Raw genomic sequence first — 21,852 nt, 5'->3', positions numbered from 1 at the left:
CATCATTTTTGGCCAGGCTGTCATACAAAGAAATTATGAACCTATGCAAAAACATGAGAGGACCAACAAAATATTAATAACTGATTGCGTTGTAGTCGATGTACGCTTTTCTCTGTGAGCTTTTTGTTTTTCTGTGCATTTTTTGCATAGTAAAATAAAACCTGTTGCTGGAGTTTGCCTTTTTTGGCAAAAAACAATTCAGATAAATACCTTAACCAAGTTTATTGTGTTGTTTTTCCTTCATATTCTAAATATTTAAAAGATACAAAATATTTTCCACATATTTTGATTGTTTAATCAAACTTGTCGGGTCATATAAAACTATTGCATACACTATATGTATGTATATGTAATATGTATGTGTATATATATATATATATATATATATATATATATATATATAATATGTATTTGTATGCATGTATGTAAATGTAAAAATCTGTAGATTAAATATGTAATGCTCATGTAGAACAACTGTCATAGTCATTAATTCAGTCCTGTAGTGTAACGCATAATAGAAAAAGAGATCAACATGCTATGCTATACATCTAAAACTATTCACTTTTTTGTTTGTTTGTATGTTTGTTTGTTCATTCAGTCATTAATTTTACATTACATTTTTTTCATTTATATATTTATATATTTATAATTATTTTTCGTTTTTGTTAATTGCATGCAGTTTATGTGGCATCATATTAATTTAGAGATTACATGTATCATAGTTTTCACAAAGATTAATGGTGACCAGTAACTTCTAAGATCTTAGAACGTTCCTAAAATCTTCACGTAATGCTAAATACACTCCTTATTTATTTACATTATTTATATATGCGTTTTAACCTAAAATCTTGATGTTGGACATAGGTTCATCTATGTTATTGATTAACTGTCTTTCTCCCCCGGCTCAGGAGCTGATCACCACTCTGTACATCGGGTTCCTGGGTCTGATCTTCTCCTCATATTTTGTGTATCTGGCGGAGAAGGACGCAGTCGACGAGGAAGGGAAGACGGGTTTTTCCAGCTACGCTGATGCTCTATGGTGGGGCGTGGTGAGTTCATTCTTGGTCATCAGAAAGGGGAGTTACTGGAGTTGACAAGCAGAGATAAGACCAGGGCAAGTTGCATAAACACAGTAATAATGTGTCTTAAGAACTAGTCATGGGTGTTTCCCGAAAGCATCGTTTGCCAACTATGGTCGCAAGTTCCTTCACTATCCGGATAGTTCAATGAGTCAATGTTTCCTGAAAACATCGTTCCAACGAACATTCGCAAACAGCGTCGCAAAGGTGTGTGTTTGGAATGACTGCTCTCGATCTGTGGTTAGAAGCAGTTTCTTGTTTGCATGACATGTGGACTCAATGACTCCTTATCTTGAGGATAATAAGCAAGCTGACATTCAGTACAAACTCTATATCTATTATTTAGGATACATACAAATGTCATTTACGTCTTTTAGTTTGTCAAGAGATTTAAAGCGTTGTTTTTGAAGAGTGGACATTTGCGTATATCATTTAATCTTGGAAATAAAGCAAAATAACTGAGAAAAAAGCCATGTCCGTAATTCATAGCTAAACATCTAGCGTTAATTCGATCTCAAACAGATTCATTAAAATAAGTTATTACTCCAGCACATGCATGACATCATTAACCAACATGGTTGAATGATCAATTTGCGACAATATGGTTTCGGGAAACAATCTAGTTGATTTTTTCAACTAGCAGTTAACCAAGGAAAAAGAGTCTTACTTCCGGATTTAAATGAGACCAATCTACCTTTTTTTTTTGTAAATGACTTTAAAAAGTTATGACCAGACATAGAAAAACAAAATTAGATGTCTAACTTGTAAGACTAGTCTAAGCAGTTTATGCAACCGACCACAGATTATACTAGATTCTATTATAAGAAAGCCTTGCTTGTTAAGCTAGTTGGTCTACACAACTCATAACATCAATCATTGTAGTTGTCTTCCGTGAATCGTTTGAGTAATTTGTGGTTTTTAATAAAATCTAGATACCCTTTTGCCCTCTGGGGATCTGGCATTATCTGTCTAATCAGCAGTTAATTTCATCATGAAATTATGAATCATGAAGCGCTTTAGCTGCTCTGTCAAGTCTTCATCGTCCGTTAGGCTCTTTGATACCAATCTTTCATTTGAAAGTCATTTCATTTTTCCATCTTTCATCTTTCCAATATATCTAAATTACGTCATATGCTCTCAATGACAAATGCGGAGCAGTTAGTTCATGCGTTCATGACATCAAGGCTATATTATTGTAATGTAATGCTATTATGGGTGGTTGCCCTGCACGCATAATAAACAAACTACAGCTGGTCCGAAACGCAGCCACTACAGTTCTTACCAGAACCAGGAAGTATGAACATATCAGCCCGGTTCTGTCAACACTTGTTGTTTTTGTCATGGTCAAAAATGAGTGCATTAGAAATTAATGGGAGACGAATTTCATCTAGTGGAAGCGTTTGGTACTGCGCCCAAACAAAATCTTGCTGAAAGCTTATAACATCCAATTTAAAACACAACTTGTTTAGATTTATGGCTTGATTTTCTCACAGTTTTGGAGTAAAACATGTTTTTGAAAAATTTATACTTCATATTGTGCATCATAACAATAAATGGAAAACCGTATAACTTTTTCCAAGTTCGTTTTTTTTAAACCTTTTTCAGCAATAATCTGCCAAGTCTCCAAAGCATTCAAGATTTATGACAGTTTAAGTTGAAAATTTGATTTTCAGGTCTATGCTCAAAAAGTACATAAATGGATTATAACTATTGCATAAATATAATTTAGTACCATAAAATCCCCTATAAAAACAAAATATTAGCAGTTTTTGCAACCGGCCACAGATTATACTAGTTTCTATTCTAAGAAAGCCTTGCTTGTCAAGCTAGTTGGTCTGCACAACGTACAAGATCATAACATCAATCATTGTAGTTGTCTTCCATGAATCGTTTGAGTAATTTTTGGTTTTTATTAAAATCTAGAAACCCTCTTGCCCTCTGGGGATCTGGCATTATCTGTCTAATCAGCAGTTAATTTCATCATGAAATTATGAATCATGAAGCGCTTTAGCTGTTTAAATTGAAAATGTCATTTTCAGGTCTATGCTAAAATAACTATTGGATAAATATAATTTAGTACCATAAAATCCCCTAAAAAAACAAAATATGAGATAAAAAAAATTTTCAAACTAAAATATAGTACAATCATTCAATTGAAATAAAAAATCTGTCATTCCTTTCCTCAAAAGGTTATTTTATATTGGAAAAAAGGTTCTTTCGATCATTCAAATGTTATTACACTAAGAAAAAATTGGTCCTTCTATAATTCTGCCTACCTGTTGTTGGATTCATATCAGGTGTGTACCTTACAATTCTGCCTACTTAGGGAGTTCCCTAGGTTTTGAGCCTCAGTTTGGATTGGTTATGGGTGTGATATGTCAATGAACGGCAATGTCTCCATTAGCTTATATTTTCGATCACCTCTGGACTGGTGAGTTTCAGGGTTTTGCTTTGGGATGGTGAGAATGTTTATACCCACAACAGAAACTTGAGGCTCTGAAATGCATGTGATTTTTCTTTGTTCTGTTTCATTGCAAACCACACAAGAAAAGAGGGTCATAAAACTTCCAGCTCCAAATCAACCCACTCGAAAGGCCATTGGAATCGGTCCTGGATGAAGTTTCCAGTGCAGTTAATTAAAAAGCTGAATTTAGTGTGAACCGTAATGAGAAACCAATCGTACGCCTGTACGGGGAATCTGAGAGCTACAAAAGCCTGGCCAATGTCCCTTTCACCTCTTGCTCAAAGAGCTTTCTCCTCTGCCCCGTAAAGTGTCGGATCCGTTAATTAAAGCTTTAATTGCAGAGGCTGTACCTCTCCGTGAAGAGGGTCAGAAAGCGCATGGCCACCGGTTGGCCCTCGAGTCGTGGACAAAAGCAGTTGTTTGTATGGAGGAGGAGGCATTGAGAAACCCTCGATGGGGGTCGTCTCGCTTTTGTCTCGGTGAAGTCTACAAAACTTTAGATTGAAGGGTGGAATTACAGATGGTATCGACTTGGAACGGAAAAAATATATTTGAAGAAAATTGTTATATCTACACTCTTATCCACAGTATGCGCCCCATGACGCTTTGCGTAACTTCCATTAAGCTGTAAACAAAGGCTCGCTCTATGAACGCAATAGGTTAAAAAAGTGTCACAATGAGATGATATTAATCTACTCACCCTTCAACCATTGAACATTAAAAGGAAATTTAAAAGTGTAAAAGCATCAACAAGGTACTTTCAACAGACCAAATAACCCCAAAAGCGCAAGTCTTTTGTTAAATAGAAAAAAATTATGATACCTTAATCAAAAATGTTCATTAACTTCAGCATAACGTGATACTATTTCAATGTAATTTCCGTCATTTTGCATTTACCTGTGAAAACAAACCTGGGAATAGACATGAGGATTTGAGGAGAATAACGAGAGATTCTTCATGCACTCCAGTGAATTATTAATGGAATATATCGGAAATTAAATTCGGGAGAACAGACCACAGATGTGCAGTATATGTTTCATACTTTTACAGCGGATTGCAAAGGGAAAAAAGAAATTAATCACGAGGAAAAGAAAGCAGCGAATGAAAAGAGCTCTTGCCATAGATGTTCTTGTTATAACATGTCGCGTTAAAATACCAAGTATAACGTTAATCTCATGATGTCTGAAAATAAATCATGAAAGAAAATCCAGTCAAACTGACGGATCAGCTTTATATGTAGGACAACCTTTTGATTTGAAATGATTCGTCTCAGCCTTTTTGAATGGAAGTTCCTCAAACCGGAAGTGCCGCCCATAATTCAAAACGCAGTAAGATCGTCAGGAATAAGGTGGATAAAGGAAAGGTTCTATATGGAAACTTAAAGGGTTCTGTCAGGCACTTCTTATATGGAGCCTTTTAAGGGTTCCAATCATTTTATGGATTTAGTTTTAATTAATTATTCTTCTTCTCCAAAGTGAATCGCATTTTTGAGGGCCTAAACATGCTCGATAACTCACAAAACTTTGCACACGCGTTAGAACTGGCGAAAATTTACATCTGATACGGGTTTCAGAATTGGGTTGGGCAAAATGGCTCGATAGCGCCACCTATAAAGGTTCAACGGAGTGCGCTTCCCGCAACGTTTCTCGTACGTGTACGAAATTCGGTACATGCATGTAATCACCCAATACCTACATAAAAGTCTCTTGGAGCATAGCCCTAAACACAACAGGAAGTCAGCTATTTTGAACTTCCTCTCAGATTTTTGTGCAGTTTTTGCCATTTTCAGGCCTCGTACTTTAACGAACTCCTCCTACAGTTTGAATTCATTTTGTTTTAATTAATTTTTAATTGTAATTGAGTGTCATAAAATAACAGGTCGTGAACATACTTTATCACTAGAAGAAAAGAAAAAACCACAATTAAACATGAAAGAATGCAATAATTTAAGACATTTCTCTTTATATAAAAAAGACGTGCTTTATTTACAATTAACTTTTGTCTCAGGTGTTTCTCCTTAAAGAAAAAACAACAGACACTAATGAGTTAATAATTAATTACAGTAAGAGTATAGTGCGATAAAATGAATGTGCATAGCATGTTGAGAACAAATTTGAGCAGTGTTTGAGACATTAAGATCTCTTCTGAAACGCTAGAGGAGATTACTGTGAACTTTTTATCAGGAGAAATGCAAGCAGACGTTTCTCTTACTCCATCTTATTGTATAAGAGAAACAATCAAGAGATTAAAAAGATTTTATTTGTGTGTGTGTGTGTGTGTGTGTGTGTGTGTGTGTGTGTGTGTGTGTGTGTGTGTGTGTGTGTGTGTGTGTGTGTGTGTGTGTGTGTGTGTGTGTGTGTGTGTGTGTGTGTGTGTGTGTGTGTGTTTTTGGTAAAACTTTATTTTGATGGTCCCTTTTGAACATTCGGTTGACTATAAGTAACTTTACAACTACATGTGAACTTATTCTAACTCTACCAGTCTACTAATACTCTACTAATACTCTAATGAGAGTTAGTTGACATGTAGGTGCAATGTTACTTATAGTCAATAGAATGTGTTAAAGGGACCATCAAAATAAAGTATAACCGTTTTTTTTTTTTTTTTTTTTTTTTTTACCGTTTGGTTCCTCGTCTGTGTTTTTCTTCTCTGGAGTTGCAGGTGCAGACCACAGCTGGCGTGACACATCCAGAGCCGTATGATGAAACGACATGAATCATAACCGCTCCCTGCTAACTGAACAAAGCTGCTGCTGTTTCCACTGGCCTCTCGGTTTCTTTTAAGAAAGGAGATAATGCATAATGAAAGTATTCAAAGTTTTTTTACGAAAAAGTTTGGAGAAGCCTAAAAGATGTAGTTCAACAACTTTAGAATAGCAGTCAAGAATTTGGACACACTTTACTATACTAAGTATATCCAAAGTCAAAGTCAAAGTATCTTTATTTGTCTCCCCAAGGAAAAATTAGTTTTGGATAAAGAGATTGCTACATGAAGATTTCAGCAAAGACAAAGCACAGGTATAGGGTTAAAACAGTTAAAGACAAAAAGTACATAAAACATTAAGGCCACTCTGAGAGCTGTGCAAATAACAAATCACCGATTCCTAAATTCTGCTTATGCAAAATTGATATCATATCATGTCCATGCATAACATTCAATCACAGATATACAGTATAACACTTTTACAATAAGGTTTCATTTAACATTAGTTAACATCAGGACTTGACATTGACACCCGCCAAATGCGTGTGTATTTCAGAAGTGGTGTTTAAAGCAGTCACTCCTACTAGCAACTTTGCTGGGTTCATTTTATATATAATACTGTATATACATTTTTCAATTGTAGTCTTTTAAAAAGGCATCTGAAAAGTGCAATTTAGTGTTGTCGAAAATATCGATTTTTTTGATGCTTGTCGATTTTTTTGATGCATATCGATACTTAAAAATATGAAACGCAGAATAGATACACGATACCAGCTGCGGTTTCTCTCTCTCTCTCATCTCTCTGACAGCGAGTTTCATCTGCTCCAGATCAATATTGTTGCGGTTACAGGGCTTACATTTCGCCATGGGATTGCGTTTATTGCGCATCATTTTACCCATTCCCGCAGATTTTGTGCTCGCATTGCAAGTGCTTATCGCGCTTAAACATTAAAATACACGACATAATGTCAAAACGCCGGTTTTGGCGAGTATTCACGTAAATACAGTACTTATGTTTTAAAGGGATAGTTCACCCAAAAATGAAAATTCTGTCAGTATTTACTCTCCCTCATGATGTTCAACCCCGTAAGACCTTCGTTCATCTTCGGAACACGAATTAAGATATTTTTGATTAAATCTGAGAGCTGGATCACTCCTCCATAGGCTTCTAAGGGATTGAACTTGCAGGCCCCGAAAAGTTATTAAAGACATCGTTAAAATAGTCAAAGTGACTACAGTGGCTCAATCTTAAGTTTATCAAGCGACGAGAATACTTTTTGTGCGCAAAAACAAACAAAAATAAAGACTTTATTTCAACTATTAATTTCCTTCTCTGTGGGGCTCGAGTGAGTTCACTAGTGTAACAGCGTAGCGCTTCTGTGTTGTACGTCACACGCATCATCACCCACATGACCAGCGTCGGCCAATAGTGAGCCTACGTGTGACGTAGCTCTACACTATCACACTACGCTAACTGACTAGAGGCCAACAGAGAAGGAAATGAATAGTTGAAATAAAGTTGTTATTTTTGTTTGTTTTTGCGCACAAAAAGTATTCTCGTCGCTTGATAAACTTAAGATTGAGCCACTGTAGTCACTTGGACTATTTTAACGATGTCTTTAATAACTTTTCGGGGAACAAGTTTCAATCCCTTAGAAGCCTATAGAGGAGTGATCCAGCTCTCAGATTTAATCAAAAATATCTTAATTTGTGTTCTGAAGATGAGCGAAGGTCTTACGGGGTTGAACAACATGAGGGAGAGTAAATACTGACTGAACTTTCATTTTTGGGTGAACTATCCCTTTAAGTGAACGTAAAGAGTTGAGAAAGAAAACGCATGTGTAACAGTATATTGGATCCGTGCGTCTGGTCTTAAAGTGACAGCGACATAATATACCGGCTGCCAAATTATGAGATCATATTAATTAAACATATCTATATGGCAGTTTCTCCCATGGTATTAATGTAAAAATTGTGGTCATGCTGAGTGGCTTGTAACTTTGGAAAACCACTAGCCATTTATTAATCTTAAATTGTTAATTTCAACATTTACTAATACTTTATTAAAATCAAATGTTGAATCTGTTATTATTTAATGAACCTGAGCTGACATGAGCTAACAACAAATATCAACTAATATTGATTAACAATGTGCAATACATTTGTTGCCGTATTTATAAATGCATTGACTAACGTTAACTAATGGGACCTTGTGTTATTGTGTTAAAGTATTACCATCTTCTTTAATGCATGAGATTAGTTTTGTATATGAATATAAATTGTAAATAGAATAAATGTGTCCAAATACTTATTGCGTATTTACGACTATAAAACAGATATATTTGTTTCTAGATGGTAATTGGTTAATACAGCATTCCACTCACTTTAAAATATAGGCTACACAATATGCTACTAGTTATATTTCTCAAGTTGCTCTTAAGAAACCGTATATCTTGATTTGAAAAAGAAGAGCAGATAAATTTAGCAAGATTAAAGACAAGACGGGGGAAAAACTAGAGCTGTAATCGCAGCCCACACACACGCAAAAACACACACACTGAGATGTTAGCTTTGGTTTTACCACACACGTGGAACATCGACTGAACTCTGACTCAATAACTCAGTGTGAATTGGTTGGTTGGAGAATATGAGGGCTCCTGAAGTCTCACACAAACACACACTTGAATCCCGGTGACTGGACTCCCTCTTGCCGTGGCCTTTGTGGTCTTTTGGATGTTCAGTGGTGGGATTAAACTCTCTCGCCACCCAGAGCACTTGTATGACGCCTCGTCCTACTTTAGCTCTTTTTGTCCGTCTTGAATGGAAGGACTGCAAACACACCTCGTCACCAGAAAGCCCTCTTGAACGGACTACGCTTTCACGCGCTGCTACAGGCGTGTTTGTTTTCCTGCGTTAGATGAAACCCGACGTTTTGTGCAGGATTAGGGAAAAAACGAACCGAGCGTGAACTTCAATAGGCGCCTTAGAAAATACTCAGATATCCTTAAATATGTCACGTCTGACGTTTCCACTGACCTTTTTTTTGTGATGTATATTTGGTGTTTCCAAAATATAAATAAACCATATTGTGTATAATGTCTGGTCAAGATAGACGTAAAAACTAAAATTTTTGATTTTTTTGGTAGAAAACTAATGGTTTTTGCCTATTCATGCTAAACTATCCACTAGGGTTTTGTAGGTTCCCAGAATATTGTTATTTGGTTGCCAGGATGTTCTGTGTGTTTTTTAACCCATTTCTTTATGGTTGCTAAGATGTTCTGGGTGTTTTTTTAATGAGTTGCTATAGTATTATACGAGCTAGGGTTTAACAGGGCATGCAGTTGTAGAAGCATTCAAAGTGAATTTATAGTGAATTGCCAGTTGTTCTAAATGTGGTTTTATATAATGTTGCTGGGGTGTTTTCCTACTGTCTCGTCTTTAGTTGTCTTGTCCCTTTTAGTTCATTTTAGCAAACATCATTAAAACTGATGACTGTGAATCCCAAACTTTTTTCCTCTTAGGTTACGGTGACTACGATAGGCTACGGAGACAAAGTCCCTCAGACGTGGATCGGGAAGGCCATCGCCTCCTGCTTTAGCGTGTTTGCGATCTCCTTCTTTGCTCTGCCTGCGGTAAACACACTGACCGCTCTCTTTTACACACACACACACACACACACACACACACACACACACACACACACACACACACACACACACACACACACACACACACACACACACACACACATTCTCCGAGCGTGTCTGGTGCCCCGGGGCAGTGTTTTCCTACGGAGGCCCTCCAGTAATGGGGTCTGGGGTTAATGTGGTCCATTTAAGAGTTATAGGGCCTCCAGGAGCCTCAGGGGCCCGCGGTCCTCATGTTACACATTATATAACATGCATCTGCAACATTAGAATCGAACACAACTACTGCAGTCAAATAAATTCTTTGTGTGTGTGTGTGTGTGTGTGTGTGTGTGTGTGTGTGTGTGTGTGTGTGTGTGTGTGTGTGTGTGTGTGTGTATATAAATTAATATAACATTATGTAAATATGAATGATATAATTTTAAATTAATATATAATCAGAAAATAAATTATATAATAATTCAACAATAAATTAATACAAATATAATTTTATATATATATATATATATATATAAATTAATGTAATTATAATACAGTTTAAATTATATATAATTTTAAATTAATATGTAATAATAAAATAAATGATATAATAATTCTATAATAATGCTTCTATAATAAATTCATAAAAATATAAATTAAACATATGTTAATACATTAATATATTATCAATAAATTAATACTAAAATAAATTATGTAATACTTCTATAAAAAATGCATAAAATATAAATAATATTTATCCAGTATACAACATATATAATACATTAATATAAAAATATGTAAAACTATATATAATTTTGATTAATTCCAATTGGTATAAAACATCATTCATGAATATCACATATTTATTGTGCTTTTATTTTGTAACCGTACTATGGCAATGTTAGATTTTTTTACTTTTATGGCAAGTTTTTCCATTTAGTTTATTAATTTTGATGTAGCCGATTGTGTGAACTGTCTTCCTCTGTGTGCAGGGCATTCTGGGATCGGGCTTTGCTCTTAAAGTCCAGCAGAAACAGAGACAGAAGCATTTTAACCGCCAGATTCCCGCCGCCGCCTCTCTCATACAGGTGACAAACCACTTCTCATTCAACGGTCACAACACGCGCTCAGTGAATATTTCTCTCCTAATATACTTATACTTATATATACTTATAACAGTTAGTTCCAGTCCTTGATTCTGATTGGTCAATAGCGGTGTTTTATTAAAGAATAATCTATTCACGACCGCTTCACCCAACTGTTCTATGTATCACTACACAACACCCCTAGCAACCACTCTTAGCAACGTAAACATATGTTTGTTCTCATCGATATTGTTCATTGAAGCTTATAGAGTAGTATTGTGAGAGATTGTGTAAGCGAGTGTAACTGCATTTACAGTAGCATTTTCCTTCAGGTCAGTCCTATATTGGTCAGTTTTAAAAAATCAGTTTGAATGTCCACTGCGATATATTGTCCTTTTAACAGTTAAGGGGTTTTCCCATGTGCTAGTCATTTGTCAGTTGCGTTTTGCTTCTCCTTGTTCACACATTTGTCCTTTCAATATAAAAGTCTCTACTGACTCACTCACTCATAAAGACAGTATTTGGTGCATTCTAATGGCAAAATAATGTAACGTAACTTCTGTTGCTGTTCACAGTCAGGGACTATTTTTTCCAGCGGAAGGAATGCTTTTAGTGATTTTACTTCATGAAAGTTGCACTAATACATATTTTTTGGCTTTAATATTTGTATTATGTGGTAACTGTTTTATTAAAGCAATAAGGTACTCGAGGCTAGTGCTGTATCGTGAATAAGTCACGGATGAAGGTGTTACTCCGCGTCGCGTCATGCCTAACAACACCCTTCAGCCATTCCTTATTCACGATACAGCACAAGCCTCGAATACCTAATTGCTTTTATAAAACGGTTACCACACAATACAAATATTAAAGCAAAAAAAGATGTAATAGTGCAACTTCTATGAAGTAAAATCACTAAAAACAATCCTTCCGCTGGAAAAAATAGTCCCTGACTGTGAACAGCAACAGAAGTTACGTTACATTATTTCGCCATACCTTATTGCGTTCATATATGTAACTCAGACGCTGTGGAGATGCTACGCTTGCGAGAAGTCCAACGGGTGTACGGCCACGTGGAAGATGTACGTGCTGACGGGCGACTACATTCCCATTATACACTCGGAAACCTCCAGTCCGGGCAACTTCAGACGGCTGGTGAGGAAACACACACTCCCTGTTTGCAAAGGGATATTTCTCTGTCTTGTCTTTCAAACCCTTTGTGTTGTTTTTTGGTCATTGTCATGTTCCTTCCTGTCGATTGTCCCGACTGAGCCTCCATAGCGGGACACTGCAAAGCCCAGACAGTGGAAGCATTTTTCTAGAGGGGCTTATTGTGCGTAAAGTCTTTTCTATAGGCTCATGTGAATTTCCCAGAATGCATGCAAAGGCCTCTGCAGGGCGTGATGGGCGTTTTAGATGGCGTTAGATTAACATAGGACTGTAGTAAAATACTTTTTAGCTTCCCAGTAACAGACTATTATCCACATAGCTACCCTGCTGGGGTTTTTTGCCATTTTTTCAAGTGTTATATAACTCTTTTACTTGTAGAGATGGGAAGTCAGACTCACTTTAGCTACTTATTGGCTACTAATATTTTGAATACACATTCCTGGTTTGAAATATGTCAGCTTACAGAAGTAAAATGTGTTGTTAATGCCTTCAAATGCATAATTATTGTGTGACTTTTCTTGTGACTCATATTTAGTGTGGTGAGGATCACTTTGTTTTATTGAATCAGTTCATTTGGGTTGTTCATATAAATGAACTGATTTAGAAAATGATTCACTGATTCATTTCCTGTGCAGCATTTTAAAAAAATTTATTGCAGCATATAAATATTTATTTAAATATTGCTTTGAATAACCATACTAAGAAAGGTTTCTTGAGCATCAAATCATCATATTATAGTGATTTCTGAAGGATCATGTGACACTGAAGACTGGAGTAATGATGCTAAAAATTCAGCTTTAAATTACATTTTACAATATATTCACATAGAAAACAGTTATTGTAAATTGAAATAATATTTCACAATATTATTGATTTTATATTATTAATTGGAAATCGATTCTATTGTGTAAAAAATGGTTGGAGGCGAGTAAATTAAAATACAAGGAAGTGAAACAATAGAGTTTTTATTAAAGTTGTTTTTAGTGTAAATGTGTCTGCAAAAATAATCAAATAGGTAAGTATTTAAAAACTTATATAACTTAAGCCTGTATTGTAGCAAACTCTATTTTATCTAGTTTTTAAACAGCTTGACCATCATTTAACTACTTCAGACGATGAAAAGCTTGTAGTTTAACTTCCCCAACACAGCATTCGAGGGACTTTGTGCGTTTGACACGGAGCCAGAAACTTTTTGCCATTCAACATTTTAATTAACACTGTGCCGTGTGACGGCTTTAACCCCGCGGTGGATTTCACAGGGCGATTTTCAAGGTGAAAATAAAAGAGGATGTAGGTTTAGGTGTGAGAAGCGCCGCGAGAGGCCTGATGTCATGGGATGGACTGGTTCCTCGATGTCTCTCGCTCCCCCGTTTGACCCTCTTTGTCTGTCTCGCACAAAGACCCAGTCAAATGCCATGATGTCATCGCAGCCTCTCTCCTGGGAGCAAAACCTTTGTGTAGTGCAAGAACAACAAAACAATCTTTGTGTAGCTCTGACTCCAAAACATATTGGGTCCAACTCTTTCCGCGCGGGCGTGTGACTGCTCTCGTTCATAAACCTCTCATTCATCCATCCGTCCCGTATTTACTTCCTCTTACAGCAGTTATTCAGGACAGTGGGAAGTCCTGAATTATTTTTTTTGTGTGTGACGTGTCTCATATTTTACTCCGGAGGTATTTGCGTGTGTAGGTTGCAAAGTCACCGCAGAATTCATAAATTCACAAAATGCATATTCATGATGCTCTCCAATAAAGGGCAAATTTGAAATTCATATCTGTGGGATTTTTGCCCCATGTTTTTTTTTTTTTTACACGCAAGTTTTATCAGCGATTCTTGGGAAGAAACAAAGAGTTTCTTGAAACTGCCGTGTCGATTGCTTATCAGATTATATATGAGATTTAATGTGGCTTTGTTTTTGGATTTAGGATTCGTACGTCACCGTTTTTATGAATTTCTCTCTGCATGCAATAATGCATAATGGCATTTAAAGAGAAAAATCATTACTTATGTGGAATATGACTTGCTTGCTTTCAGGTCAAATTATTTGAAGAGTATTTTCCATTGTTTTCCATAAAATATGAGGAAGTGAAAAGATAAATTAAAGTGTTTTATTAGTTGTTTTCAGTGTAAACTAGTGTTATTTTAGTATTATTTATATGTTATAATAGTATTTAATAATATTTTGGATTGCCATTGTTTTATATTTTCAGCTTTCATTTTCATTTTCGTTTTTTTATAGTAATCTTGTTATGAGCTTTTGTCACTTTTATTAGGTTTTTAAAAATATATATTTTTTTATTTAGCTTTACTTTATTTAACCCTTTAATTGTCACTGTCCCGCTAGCCTAACTTTAATTCAATATATTACTATTAAATCCTAAATTAATCTAATTTAAACTATCTAAGGTCTAAGACTCCTAAATAGATATTTTAGCGCTGTTTTCTATTACAAATTATGTAGGAACAGTAATAGATGAATTTATGACAAGAGTGCACCTCAAAAAATCGACATCATTACAGGAGTTTCTGACCTTTGTCACAAAAAAGTCGACGCACACACTTTTAATAATTGAAACTTTGTTTTTTAATCCTAAAAGTTCATAATAAAACATATAATCTAGTATTTGTCAATAAAAAATTATAAAATAATATTATCCTCTAAAAAGTATAATACTGTATATATATATCACATATTTTAGTAGTTATCAGAAATTAGGTATCATTTGAAAGCTTACAAACTCAGAATTCATCCTGTGAAAACCGTTTTGAAATTTGACGTTGCGTTGCCATAGAAGCGGTACTCTAAATTATTTCATCGGGCTCCTCCCCTTTTGGGCGTCATCATGTTTCATAATTTATGATCAAAACCTTTTCTAATCTTGACAAAACACATTGTCAGAAAGGTCTGAGTCTCAAGGTTAAAAATAGTGACAGAAGTGATATTTGAATAGAAATATATTAATTTGTTACGACAGAATGCATACAATTAAATTCAATGGAATGTATGTCACCCGGTGGCTATTTTAGGTACTACGCCTAAACAAAATCTCATGGGAACTTTAAATTTGGAACACAACTTGGTTAGATATATGGCTTTCATTTTATAGTAAAAAATATTTTGTAAAATATATATTTTGTATAAAAGAAAAAATATTAAGTACAGTAGGCCTATATTTGATTTACTGTAAATTTAAACTTCCATAACTTTTTCATACTTTCATTTTGTTGAAGTTCTTTCACTTCAGCAATAATCTGCTGAGTATTGAGGTCTATATTCCACGCATTCTTGAAATACAACCATTTAAACTTGATTCACCACAGGGGGTCTTTAACTTTAACGTTTGTCATTGAGGAGTTCAGACAGCCTTCATTTACTCAACAGGTAAAACGCTTTTGAAGAGTATTTGTTATTGTTTTCCATTTACAAAGGGGTAATCAAGCTCTGAAAATGACAAAAAAACACATCATAAAACATGTAGTCCATGTAATGTTGTGACTCTTGCCTCCTCAGAGCAAGAGATACAAGCGAAGGCCCAAGGCCACGCGTGACAACGGTTCTCTGGGTCCCGGAGGAGAACGAGCCATTTCCATCCCGCAAATCACCTACGACCACATCGATGATAAAGACGGGGTCTTCTCAGATGGGTCCTCAGGTAACACAAGCTTGCCTGCTGTTATTCTCTTCTCTATTACCATTAACACTGACTTATGTTATCATAGGTCATGTAATACTTCATCTGGTATTCAGTTAGGTTACTGAAAAATACATAGCTTATCATAATACCATTTATTTTGCTTTTGGAAGCTTCATTGATGACACTGTTTTTGATCCGTTCACTGTGGGTGTGTTTTTTTATGCAGTGATTTCATCAATCCGTCAATTAATCCGATCCTATAGCATTACTGTTTATATAACCTAAACTTTGTAATCCAATTCAAATATTCATTTACATGTGCATTACATCTATTCTGAACATAATTTCTAAATATTTGATCATATGCGTTTGCAAGACGTAAATGAACATACGCACCACAGCACCGCTAATGTGTTTTAGAATCTGATTGAGAAAGTATTTGGATTTAAATGTTTACGCGCCTAACTAATCGGATCGATTGAGAGGTTTACATGAAAATAATTCGATAGCACTTTGTTTTAAAGTCCTGTTTCGCATGAACATACTATGTATTTATTGTTGTAATGACACTAACTAGGTACTAACCCTGAACCTACCCCTAAACCTTAACTTAACCCATGTAGTTACCTTACACTACCCATTACTTTTGTGATAAGAGCACTGTAAGTACATTGAAAGTGCACATACTGTAAAACAAAGTGCTACCGATAATTCAGTTCAATTGAGACTTCACAATATTTTTATTTTCAGTTTTTATTTTAATTTTAGTTTGTTAAAATAATTTTATGTGCAATTATTTTATTTTATTTTAATCCGATTGAGAAAGTATTCAAAATTTGGATAGTTTGAGGAGTTTTCAGCCTGATTGAGTCCAGATTATTAGTTTGCATGTAAACGCAGCCAGTGTTAAGAAGAGGCTCACATTGTTCCTGATGTTTCTTCTTAACAGTGTCACATGAGAAGCCTGTCCGTTAAATGAATTAGACCGCGGCAAATCTGAGCTTGATTTTATTAAGTCTTGCGTATGAATGAGTGTCGACTCGTATTGGCCAAATTCAACAGATCGCTCTCGTCTGGCTTCCAGAACACTGGAAATACCTGAGTAGTAATAAGCACAAAAATGTTGAACTTGTATCCAAGAAACTTGAAGTGAAAATTTCTCCTCCAGTGGAGCGTCCAGTGGAATTCATCAACCAGAAAACAAGACACAAAAGAGGTTGTAGGCGTTTACTTACTCCATTCTTTTACCCCATAAATTGAGCGGAAGCGTATAAAGAGGATGGAAAGAAGAAAAGTTTCGACGTGACCCATTTTTCCGTATTGAATAAATGTCATTTTCCACATGTGAATGGAAGGCATCCGGTGCTCAAACGGTCTCCTGCTAAACCAGTCTGTTAATAAGTCTGTTTTTATGAGTTTTCCTGTCAAATGGCTTCATCATAAAAGCAGACACATCAACACAGACGGTCCCCAGCAGAGACGTCTCTTCTGAAGCTTAATTACAAGTGTAGAGGGAAAGATAATGAAATCGCAGCACATGTCTGCAATCCTTTGAACTGGGGAAGAAGAAAAAATCATGTTCAGCAGTTTGGCTTATCAAAGCCTTGAGCCGGTTAGATGGTGTGAGCGTTTATTGAAAAAGTGTATTTACCATTCATTTTCTCAGCATCTCAGTTAAGTGAAAAATCATTAAGCGCTGAAGTTCTGAGATGAATCATAACATTTAGGAAAAGTGAAATTTTCAACCTATTATGTAACGTATTTCTGAGTTAAACTGAATATTCAACAAGACAAATATAGTAGGACTTGGTTTTTATCCATTGGGAATTGACTGGATTGTAAAAAGTTAGGACAAATGTCCCATTAAGTTTAAACGGTTACATGTTTTTCCCTTTATGCAGGCATCGCAAAACTTTTCCGATCGTCAGGTGAGACCTTTGGCGCTGTGGTTTTCTGCCTCTGCTTTTTTGTTGTATCGATGTGGCTTGCAACATAAAGACGCTTAAAAACAAAAATGTGTGCTAATTTTGCAAAAAGTGACAATTAAAAGGCAGCAGTTTAAATAAATTATGCAAGGCGTGTCAAAGCAGTTCCATTAAAACAGATATGTAAAAAATGTATAAATAAAACAGAAATGAAAATAAGAGTCGATGAAATCGATGACTAGCAGCTCAGATCATTTGGAGTTTGATGAGAAATTGATTTCTTGATGAGAAAACACACACACTCACACACACTATATTTTTGCTAATATTTTAATAAAATATCAAAAGGATTAACAATGCAGTTTTTTTTTTTACTGCCATCTTTAATCATATTTACCAAGGGGGGAAATAATTCTGACCAGCACTGTATATATGTAAAGAAAACTGCATCAGTTGAGTGCATGAAGTGTCCATCAACCCACACTTAGTTTTTTCAGTTAAGTGCATCATCTGGGTATTTGATGTGGAATTTTTTTCTTTTTGGAATTTTTACACTAATAAATATGGCATAGAATAGTGCGCAATTTGGGACGCACCTTTTTTTATCAGGCTAATTGGTTAGCATGCATAACATAATGCACTTAATTATTCAGTCTATTAAGTGCATCATTCGGTTTAAAGTGTACTTTTTCTTTTTGGAATATTCACACTATTTATGCAAAAAAAACAACATTTGGCATAAGTACACACCTTTACTACCTCAACTTTCATATTGATCATGTTCTGCCTCTGCCGCTTATCTTGTGTTGTTTGTCATTTAGCATGATCTTAGTTTGCACTTTTTCTTCTATCTGCATGTCAACAGACCGTCAGCGCTCGTGGTCAGCTTTCACTCTCAGCTGTCCTTCTTCTCCAGGTATCTATCTTTTATTTTCCTTACCTCTATTTTGCAATTGCTCTCTCTTGCTTTCTCAGTCTCTTTTCTTGAGTTTTCTCCAGAATTACATTTTCTGACATTTGTGCAATTATTTTTATTCTTTCACATCTAAATACTTGCCTGTTATCTTTTATATCATCTGTCATGCGAGTTTGTGGTTTGATGAAGATACTATAATTTAATTTTCTTTACAGTTAAGAAAAAGTTGGATGGCCCTGTCATCTCCCGAAACAACAGTCTGGTGGATGAACTGGACTTCACTGGTGAAGACATCGCTCTACCTGTAGTAACAGACGCTTCACAGTGAGTTACTCTGGTTTTTCATCCATCCATCAACTCTGTGGTTGTTTGCTTGTGTGTGGTTTGCAGGCTGATGTTGTTCAGTTTAGGAGTTTTGCATTTGCGTATATGGTGTAAACAAGCAGATGCTTTTGGATTATCCTCTTTTCCCCTGTCGTTTCATTTCTCTTTTAAAGCATCCTCGCCTTTTCATCCTTTTCCTTCCAAAACATCTCAAGATCTTCCTGTTCCTTAGCTGTGAGATGAAGGAAAGCGCCTGTTTCTCTCTTTCAGTCTGTTGAGAAGCCCGTTTGTGGCAAAAGAAGAATCAGTCTCAACTCAGCATCTAAATACAACCAGGTACTGTTTCCTTTCTGTTTTCTGCCTCAATCCTGTCTATTTCCTGTCGGTTTCCTGCCTCAATCCTGTCTGTTTCCTGTCTGTTTTCTGCCTCAATCCTGTCTATTTCCTGTCGGTTTCCTGCCTCAATCCTGTCTGTTTCCTGTCTGTTTCCTGCCTCAATCCTGTCTGTTTCCTGTCTGTTTTTTCCTGCCTCAATCCTGTCTGTTTCCTGCCTCAATCCTGTCTGTTTCCTGTCTGTTTCCTGCCTCAATCCTGTCCGTTTCCTGTCTGTTTCCTGCCTCAATCCTGTCCGTTTCCTGTCTGTTTCCTGCCTCAATCCTGTCCGTTTCCTGACTGTTTCCTGCCTCAATCCTGTCTGTTTCCTGCCTCAATCCTGTCTGTTTCCTGTCTGTTTCCTGCATCAATCCTCTCTGCTTCAATCCTGTCTGTTTCCTGCCTCAATCCTGTCTGTTTCCTGTCTGTTTCCTGCCTCAATCCTGTCTGTTTCCTGACTGTTTCCTGCCTCAATCCTGTCTGTTTCCTGTCTGTTTCCTGCATCAATCCTCTCTGCTTCAATCCTGTCTGTTTCCTGCCTCAATCCTCTCTGTTTCCTGCCTCAATCCTGTCTGTTTCCTGCCTCAATCCTGTCTGTTTCCTGCCTCAATCCTCTCTGTTTCCTGCCTCAATCCTGTCTGTTTCCTGCCTCAATCCGGTCTGTTTCCTGTCTGTTTCCTGCCTCAATCCTGTCTGTTTCCTGTCTGTTTCCTGCCCTTAATCCTGTCTGTTTCCTGTCTGTTTCCTGCCTCAATCCTGTCTGTTTCCTGACTGTTTCCTGCCTCAATCCTGTCTGTTTCCTGTCTGTTTCCTGCCTCAATCCTGTCTGTTTCCTGACTGTTTCCTGCCTCAATCCTGTCTGTTTCCTGTCTGTTTCCTGCCTCAATCCTGTCTGTTTCCTGACTGTTTCCAGCCTCAATCCTGTCTGTTTCCTGTCTGTTTCCTGCATCAATCCTCTCTGCTTCAATCCTGTCTGTTTCCTGCCTCTATCCTGTCTGTTTCCTGTCTGTTTCCTGCCTCAATCCTGTCTGTTTCCTGTCTGTTTCCTGCCTCAATCCTGTCTGTTTCCTGTCTGTTTCCTGCCTCAATCCTGTCTGTTTCCTGACTGTTTCCTGCCTCAATCCTGTCTGTTTCCTGTCTGTTTCCTGCCTCAATCCTGTCTGTTTCCTGACTGTTTCCTGCCTCAATCCTGTCTGTTTCCTGTCTGTTTCCTGCCTCAATCCTGTCTGTTTCCTGACTGTTTCCAGCCTCAATCCTGTCTGTTTCCTGCCTCAATCCTGTCTGTTTCCTGCCTCAATCCTGTCTATTTTCCTGCCTCAATCCTATCTGTGTCCTGCCTCAATCCTCTCTGCTTCAATCCTGTCTGTTTCCTGCCTCAATCCTGTCTGTTTCCTGTCTGTTTCCTGCCTCAATCCTGTCTGTTTCCTGCCTCAATCCTGTCTGTTTCCTGCCTCAATCCTGTCTATTTTCCTGCCTCAATCCTGTCTGTTTCCTGACTGTTTCCAGCCTCAATCCTCTCTGCTTCAATCCTGTCTGTTTCCTGCCTCAATCCTGTCTGTTTCCTGTCTGTTTCCTGCATCAATCCTGTCTATTTCTGCATCAATCCTGTCTGTTTCCTGCCTCAATCCTGTCTATTTTCCTGCCTCAATCCTGTCTGTGTCCTGCCTCAATCCTGTCTGTTTCAATCCTGTCTGTTTCCTGCCTCAATCCTGTCTGTTTCCTGTCTGTTTCCTGCCTCAATCCTGTCTGTTTCCTGCCTCAATCCTGTCTGTTTCCTGCCTCAATCCTGTCTGTTTCCTGCCTCAATCCTGTCTATTTTCCTGCCTCAATCCTGTCTGTTTCCTGACTGTTTCCTGCCTCAATCCTGTCTGTTTCCTGTCTGTTTCCTGCATCAATCCTCTCTGCTTCAATACTGTCTGTTTCCTGCCTCAATCCTGTCTGTTTCCTGCCTCAATCCTGTCTGTTTCCTGCCTCAATCCTGTCTATTTTCCTGGCTCAATCCTGTCTGTTTCAATCCTGTCTGTTTCCTGCCTCAATCCTGTCTGTTTCAATCCTGTCTATTTCTGCGTCAATCCTGTCTGTTTCCTGCCTCAATCCTGTCTGTTTCTGCATCAATCCTGTCTGTTTCCTGCCTCAATCCTGTCTGTTTCCTGCCTCAATCCTGTCTGTTTCTGCATCAATCCTGTCTGTTTCCTGCCTCAATCCTGTCTGTTTCCTGCCTCAATCCTATCTATTTCTGCGTCAATCCTGTCTGTTTCCTGCCTCAATCTTGTCTGTTTCCAGCTTCAATCTTGTCTGTTTCCTGTCTGTTTCCTGCCTCAATCCTGTCTGTTTCAATCCTGTCTGTTTCAATCCTGTCTGTTTCAATCCTGTCTGTTTCAATCCTGTCTGTTTCTGCATCAATCCTGTCTGTTTCCAGCTTCAATCCTGTCTGTTTCCTGCCTCACTCCGGTCTGTTTCAATCCTGTCTGCCTCACTCCGGTCTGTTTCAATCCTGTCTGTTTCAATCCTGTCTGTTTCGCGTTCTTTGACTAAATATGATTCCACACAATATT

The 21,852-nt window shown here is 36.9% G+C and overlaps 1 protein-coding gene across 3 annotated transcripts in view; it reads left to right on the top strand.

Annotated features, from left to right (window-relative positions):
* kcnq1.2 (potassium voltage-gated channel, KQT-like subfamily, member 1.2) overlaps positions 1–21,852 on the top strand; it is an 85,022-nt gene that overhangs the window by 28,553 nt on the left and 34,617 nt on the right. For 2 of the 3 annotated variants that reach the window (XM_077209877.1, XM_077209876.1), the window contains exons 7-14: positions 909–1,049; positions 9,768–9,878; positions 10,865–10,960; positions 11,978–12,109; positions 15,637–15,778; positions 18,551–18,601; positions 18,817–18,925; positions 19,196–19,261. In XM_077209877.1, the coding sequence (XP_077065992.1) occupies positions 909–1,049; positions 9,768–9,878; positions 10,865–10,960; positions 11,978–12,109; positions 15,637–15,778; positions 18,551–18,601; positions 18,817–18,925; positions 19,196–19,261 (848 nt within the window). The remainder of the gene's footprint in view (positions 1–908; positions 1,050–9,767; positions 9,879–10,864; positions 10,961–11,977; positions 12,110–15,636; positions 15,779–18,550; positions 18,602–18,816; positions 18,926–19,195; positions 19,262–21,852) is intronic. The other variant, XM_077209878.1, reaches the window with a different exon arrangement.

This window comes from Siphateles boraxobius, unplaced genomic scaffold, assembly GCF_051911475.1.
Source record: "Siphateles boraxobius isolate OS27281-9 unplaced genomic scaffold, OSU_SipBor_1 65, whole genome shotgun sequence".
Classification (NCBI taxonomy): Eukaryota; Metazoa; Chordata; class Actinopteri; order Cypriniformes; family Leuciscidae; genus Siphateles; species Siphateles boraxobius.
The sequence above is the reverse complement of the archived record's forward strand: the minus strand, read 5'-3'. Positions and strand labels throughout refer to the sequence as shown.